This window comes from Bactrocera latifrons, unplaced genomic scaffold (assembly GCF_001853355.1).
Source record: "Bactrocera latifrons isolate USDA-ARS-PBARC rearing strain unplaced genomic scaffold, ASM185335v1 scaffold_83, whole genome shotgun sequence".
Lineage (NCBI taxonomy): Eukaryota > Metazoa > Arthropoda > Insecta > Diptera > Tephritidae > Bactrocera > Bactrocera latifrons.
Genome location: NW_017537523.1, coordinates 518,151 through 524,813, shown reverse-complemented (window position 1 = coordinate 524,813; position 6,663 = coordinate 518,151). Strand labels below are relative to the sequence as shown.

General features: G+C 42.2%; 1 protein-coding gene across 2 annotated transcripts in view; it reads left to right on the top strand.

The window, feature by feature from the left end:
- Window positions 1–5,182, top strand: part of LOC108977073 (serine-enriched protein) — a 31,567-nt gene extending 26,385 nt beyond the window's left edge. Inside the window, exons 5-9 of one of the 2 annotated variants that reach the window (XM_018946584.1) lie at window positions 557–674; window positions 1,192–1,523; window positions 1,592–1,732; window positions 1,957–2,006; window positions 2,184–5,182. In XM_018946584.1, the coding sequence (XP_018802129.1) occupies window positions 557–674; window positions 1,192–1,523; window positions 1,592–1,732; window positions 1,957–2,006; window positions 2,184–5,109 (3,567 nt within the window). In that variant the 3' untranslated portion in view covers window positions 5,110–5,182. Of the gene's footprint in view, window positions 1–556; window positions 675–1,191; window positions 1,524–1,591; window positions 1,733–1,956 lie in introns of both variants that reach the window. The other variant, XM_018946583.1, reaches the window with a different exon arrangement.
- Window positions 5,183–6,663: the final 1,481 nt, after the last annotated feature.

Sequence of the window (6,663 nt, the reverse complement as noted above, 5' to 3'; positions counted from 1 at the left end):
CGCAAGACTTTTTTGACAACCTAATAATACTGCCTTTCTAATCAGTTAGTCGACAAAGTTGGTGGGAATAGAAATTAAACGCTTGAGCAAATGTGTATATTCCTTAAGACGCTCTACTGACCTACAAGAGCGCATACAGGAGTTCTGCTCAACAWGGGACTGCATATAGTGATCCAAGTGCGAACTCTTGTTATGCCGTCGAACCTAACCTTATTCTATAGAGACCAAGTGGTTTCATATTTTAAAGTTTGATGACCTTCAAATAGAATACTCTAGCTTCGAGAGCATGAACCCTACCGTCTTAGCTATTCTCTTTTAACTTTTTTTCTCATATTTATAATAACATATTTTTTATATTCCTAACTACACGAAAGTTTTGTGTCTATAATATATCAAATGTAAATTATCYAATTTAAGACTTTAATATTAAACTAATATGTGTCTAACTGTGTCCATAGTTACACAACATCTATCGTCTTCATTCTATATATACAGCTTTGAATTTAACGCAAGTTCAGACTGATTTAGTTTAATTTCCTACCTTCACTTATTCTAGCCGGCTGGACAGCAACATCAGACGCTGATTATTGAGGAGTTCGAACCGGATGTTTTCAGGCAACTGATAGAGTACATACACACCGGCTGTGTGACGTTGCAGCCGCGAACACTTTTGGGTATGTCCGAGTGATGTAAGAAATAGAAACTTGAGGCTGTAGTAAAGATTTGTTTCAATTGCAGTGAAGAGATACTGCTTGCTAAAGGAAATTGTATACATTAGAGTAATAGCTAACTAAACGCTTTGGCTTCCGCARTTGAGAAATGAGTAGAGGTTAGTCTACTGCGGAAATTTTTAGTGGTTTTTGCAACAAATATTGTCAAAACAGATCCGTTTTGTGAGGAGATGAAAGCTTTTAGGTACTATTCGAAGTGTGCTTGGAATAATTAAATCGTAAAATCTTTCTTTGACTCATACAGTAAAAGCTTTCATTCTCTAACTCAGAGCTTTCACGTTTTAGAAAGCAATTTTTGCAATAGAGGCCCGAATTCTTAGAGCTTTTAAGTAGCTTTAGCTTTCACGTTTTATAAAACGTTTTTTGATAGAAGAAAGAAGTTATCAGCGCTTCAAGTAGCTATTAGTATAATCTCGAACTCTCAATTCCCAYAAGACTTGATTCTCCTTTCTTCCTTCAGGCGTCATGAACGCGGCAGATTATTATGGTTTGGAGGAATTGCGACGCGCTTGTGCCGGTTTTGTGCAGTGTTGCATCAATGTGGACACTGTCTGCGCATTGTTGGCTTCTGCCGAACGTTATATCCAATACAAGTGTACCAAGAGTCTGGTACAAAAAGTGCTGGAGTTTGTGGACGAGCATGGTAATGAGGTACTTAATTTGGGCAGCTTTACGTTGCTGCCACAGCATGTGGTACGTCTGATATTGGCGCGTGAGGAGTTGCGTGCCGACGAGTTTACTAAGTTTCAGGCGGCGCTCATGTGGAGTAAGAAGTACTTCGACAACAATCCGGTAAGTTAACCGATAAATCGCACTCACGAAATTATAAATTAAATAACAACTCTACAATGTGCCCACAGAATATTGATATGAAGGAGATTTTGGGCAATTTTCTGGAGTACATTCAGTTCCATAAAATTCCGGCGAATGTACTGATGCGTGAGATTCATCCACTGGGCTTRGTGCCATACTCGATCATTATGAACGCTTTGGCCTATCAGGTAAGCGCGTGCTTAAGCTCTATACTTTGCTTTTGGCCTTTCGTACATGTTGTTGAAATACATAGCTTATAAAATATAATATGAAATTTATTTATTAACTAAATAATAAAATGTGTTAAACGGCATTGGTGCATTACCGGAACGTTCAATTTCGGTACATGTGTGCTGCTGTCGTTCCACCACCCCTTTTGTCCCCCCTTTATGTCTGATTCTAACCTTTGCAGGCAGACCCAGAAAGCATCGACCCCGGAAAGCTGTCTCCCAACTCTAGTCGAGTGAGGCGTGCACGTCAAAATCAAGGCAGATCGATGTCCGTACAGAGTTCCTTGGACCCCTACGGTTCGAATACAACATTGAGTTCAAGCGGCAGCAGCGACCCCACCAGCGGCCCGCACAATAGCAACTAACATAAGTTGAACGGCCCCTCCTCCTCTTCTACCCACCATTCATCCTCKCATGGCCGTCATAAGCACCATCAATCATTACCAAAAATTCGCAAAGCCAAATCTCAGAGTTTCCGCACACGACGCAGCCCATCAGAGCGCCGTAGCCCAAATGCCGCACCCATATTTGGTCAAGCGGCAAATTTGACATTAAACACTGCCCAATTGGCGGCCAATGATAAGAAACGTAGCCCACTTACACCAAAAAGTCCCATACTACCACAACCTGAATCGAAAAGTCCGGGCAGTACTTCGCAGAAAACGCCGACAACATTATCCCGACAGGGCACATTACGTGCTTCACATCGCCGCAAAARCAGTATGACYGGATCGCTAGTATTGGTACAAGGGCGTCGCAGTCCAGTGGGCTTTAATGACCGCAGTCCGCAAGGACGTCGCAGTCCATTGATTATGTCCAATGATCGTCTCAAGTCACCGAATGAACTACCTGTACAACCTATGTTCGGTTTAGGGCTGCATAGTCCGACTGCACGTAGTCCTACAGGTGGTGCACGCAGTCCTACGCTAAGCATGCATACACAGGAACGACGCTCGCCTATCGGTGCCGCGGCACCTGTAGAGTTCGGTCAACCACGCCGTAGTCCCACTTCAACGGTGCATGTGCAGGATGCACACTACGACGAGGGGCAGGAGGCAGATGAGAATGGTTTAGTGCGCTCAAGCAGTGGCATAAAGCGTCCATCAATCAATCTCTTCACACCTATTTATTTCGGTGGCGATAAACGTAGTCCGCTAACAGCTATGCCTATACCACCAATCACTGTCTCCAATCCAACGGAAACTGGCAGATTAGCTGAGAAGATAGCAGAATCAAATGCAGCGGCCGAAGCGGCACGCGAACTGGAAARACAACGTGAAGAAAAAGAGAAACAAGAAGCGGCAGCGGCGGCTAAAGAATCAACACCTGAGAAAAAGGAACGGACAAGTGTCATGAAGGAAATACTTGCCTTTGTACGTAAACCATCTAAACATATTTCTACGCGCACTAATCGTTTCGCGAATGCTTTCACGCGGGCCGAGTCTGGCTCGTCATCGGGACCGCTTATTAGACAGAGTACTTTCTCAGCTAGTCCGGCCGCTTCATCAACTGCGGCGAAAAGTGCGGTCGTAAAGCAAATGTCCGAAGTTGCATTCGAACCGAAGATGTCATTGAAATTCGCACACTATGCAAAAATGTCACTAAAATTACGTCGATCTGCCAATGACGATAARACGAAGCAAGCAGCTGCAGCTAGCACATCGAAGCGCGCCAGTGCCGACTCCAATTTCAGCAGTAGCGGCTTGGATCCACACGATGCACAGGTAGGTCGCGCCGGTGGCAGTCTCGGCGGTGGTGCCGGCTCCGGACGTGCATCACCGCTCGGCGAACTGCCATTCGAGTTGGCGAATGTGCATTTCGAAAAGGTCGGTGAGTCATATATAAAGCACGAGAAGATATACGAAGAGGAGTACGTGGACGAAGCCGGCACCACAACCGATACAATTGTCACCAGTTTAGTAGAGGAGATCACAAATTCGCTTAAAGTAGTCTCGTTGTCAAGTGAGAACGCACAAATAACACATCATTTCCAACGACGCTCCGAAAGTCGTGAGCCTATTGAGCCGCGCATAAGCGAAGAACGGGAATCCGATTCGAATGACCTTGTAATTCCGGAGGATTTCCGAACTGAGCTAACCGAAATTTTAAAGTCCTATGCATCAGAACCAATATATGTGAATTTGCAAGTGTTGCGCCGTGAAACGGAAGAGGCCGAGGCTGCAGCAGCTCAGGCATTAGCTAAAGCAACCGAAAATAGTTTAGCAACCGAGAAATCTCCACTGCAATGTCCGATTATTGAGTTTGAGCCGCCTTCACGGCGTTCTTCGTTCGATCCACCGCGTTCGCCATTTTTAGAAAATTTGCGTAGTCCCGGTGCTGATACCGATAACGATCTAATCAACTTACAGCGTTTAGATTCCGGTGGTGATAGTTTCGAAATGGTSGAGGGTGATCGTAAATCAAGTCGTGCCGAGTCAAGTTTCGACTGTCCCTATTCGTCACGTGACACTAGCTTTGACATATCCCGTTATCAATCCACAAGTTATGAAGATCAAACTTCAAGCTTTGAAATTGTCGACATGGACGATAAAAAGAAATCGAATATTGATTTGCGTAARTCGTCCATTGAACTAGTCGATGCGGAGACATTTCAACGTAGTGGCTATTCTTGTGGACGCAAGTCCTCTTTAGAAACACACTTTGATTATACACCCTCCGATGCGAGTGGTATGACACCCGCACGCTCACCCAACTTTCCAGTGAGTAAGAAGCAAAAACCCGAAACTTTGCGTGCGCTTCGCATTTCACCCTTTAGTGCCTTYTCACGTGCCCGTAGTCCACTTTCCAATCAGACATCCTCAAACTACAGTTCACGTGACAGTTACGATTCAAGTTCCTCCTATCCACACTCMGCGCCCAGTCATCACGAACCGCAGCGCAGTCCGTTTGCCGATCCGACAAAAAAACATTTTCCACTCACTATCAAGCAACGCGAAGAGGAAGTTAAGACTTTCCTCTGCACTGATCAGCGTTGCGCCTCGATATTTGAACCGCGCCCGAGTTCGGTGTTGACACAACAACTCTCAACTGGTTCGATGTCTACACCATCGGGTTATGGCAATGGTACACCCTGCCCAGTGGTGTGTAGTGTAGCGGCCGGCTTCTCAAGCGGTAGTGAATTTGAACCACCATCACCACGTCGCGCCGCTAGCGCGTCCCCCAAGCATACCTTTACTTTTCGTATAGTTATGAAGAAGGTCGATAGCTCACCGGAGGCTTTGTGCACTGAGCGACATCGTAGCCGCATATTTGATAGATATCGGCGTAGAGATAGTAGACGCAAGAGAATACATGAGGCTGGTAAGAGTTTTTAAAGGATGTAATAGAAGGAATGTTATTTTTGTTCAATGGGACTGTGGATTTGAAATCGAAAAAACGGCAGATGAGACTTAGAATATATAGTGTACAAAATAATATATTACTTGTTAGATAMAGAACCAACATGAGAACTTACAGCCACGGATCACCATTAGAGTAAACAAAGAAAGAGATAAACTTTTGACAGTCGCAAAAGAGAAAGGAAAACAARGAACGGGATATGAAAATTTCGGGTAGAGTTAATTRTTTTCAGAACAGCTAACTCTAAAYAGGCACATCGAAGTCTAAAGTGCTATSAAAATTTCTCAGTGCACAGTTTAAGCTAAGAACTCACAGGTAACATGACAAGCAACTAAAAATTTATATTTGCTCAGCGACATACGAYTTGGAGTTTATGAGAAAAGAGATCATACCAATGAGAAAAGTAAATAGATATATTTATTAGAACTGTGAGACGCGGTGGTTGGAACTAAGATAGGTAATTTCTTGAAGGAAAAACTCATAAAAAAACGAACACAATAGARCTATATAAGGAAAATCGTGAGGACTTCAGCTTCGTATGAAAAAAGTGAGATATAAATTTTGGAATGGCTGTTAAGCATAGTAGTCGAGATTTGCATGTTTTTGAGAGTTTATATAGTAAATACTTACTTGAAGATGACCAGTTTTGCCATACAGCCACAGTGCAGGGACTATTTAGTAAATAGTTAAATGCAGCGCTGCAACTGAATTCTAAATTTAAAACTCAGCATGAATGTATGTAATTTATAAACTAGTAGGAAATTTACTTAGATACTGTTAACTAGTTGTATGAGAAAAATGAGAACAAAAGCGCAATATTGGTAAAATAAGTACAAAGAGCGAAGAAGAGCAAGCCATGAGAAAGTATGCGAAAAGCAAAGATGAGAAAGTAAGTCAAGAGCAAAGATCAGAAAATAAGTCAAGAGAAAAATTAAGAAAGCAAGTCAAAAGCGAAGATGAGAAAGTTAAAAGCAAAGATGAGAAAGTAAGGCAAAAGCAAGGAGTGCGGCATTAGGTAAAGAGAAGAACTAAAACAGAACTAGAGAAGAGCGCTGGTACGTAGGAGCGCCAAAGCGTATTGGAAATCATACGAGTAGGAATTTAACAATGACATGCTGTTGTTGTAGTAAAAATAAATTACATTTTCTCCCACACTAGAACAGAAGTTGCTAGTAAAATAGTAAATGTGAAATAAAGAAATATACAAATGAAATTTTTTTGCATACACATGTGTCGGATATGTACACMTTCAAGTTTTTGCGATTCTCTTTATGAAAAAAAAACGTTAAAAAACATGTGTATATATAGAGATAGAGTTTAAAAAAAATATATTAAATATTTTACTAACAATCCATATGCGCTGAACCCACTGTTCCAWACCCAGTCTTATGAATACAATCGTTATATAGGAAATGACGAACAATAATCTTAAAGAAGAAATACACACATATTGTCTAAAGTTTAACGGTACAACACTTGCAATGAATCAGTAAATGTAATTCGTATGTATATGTAAATGTAAATTAAAA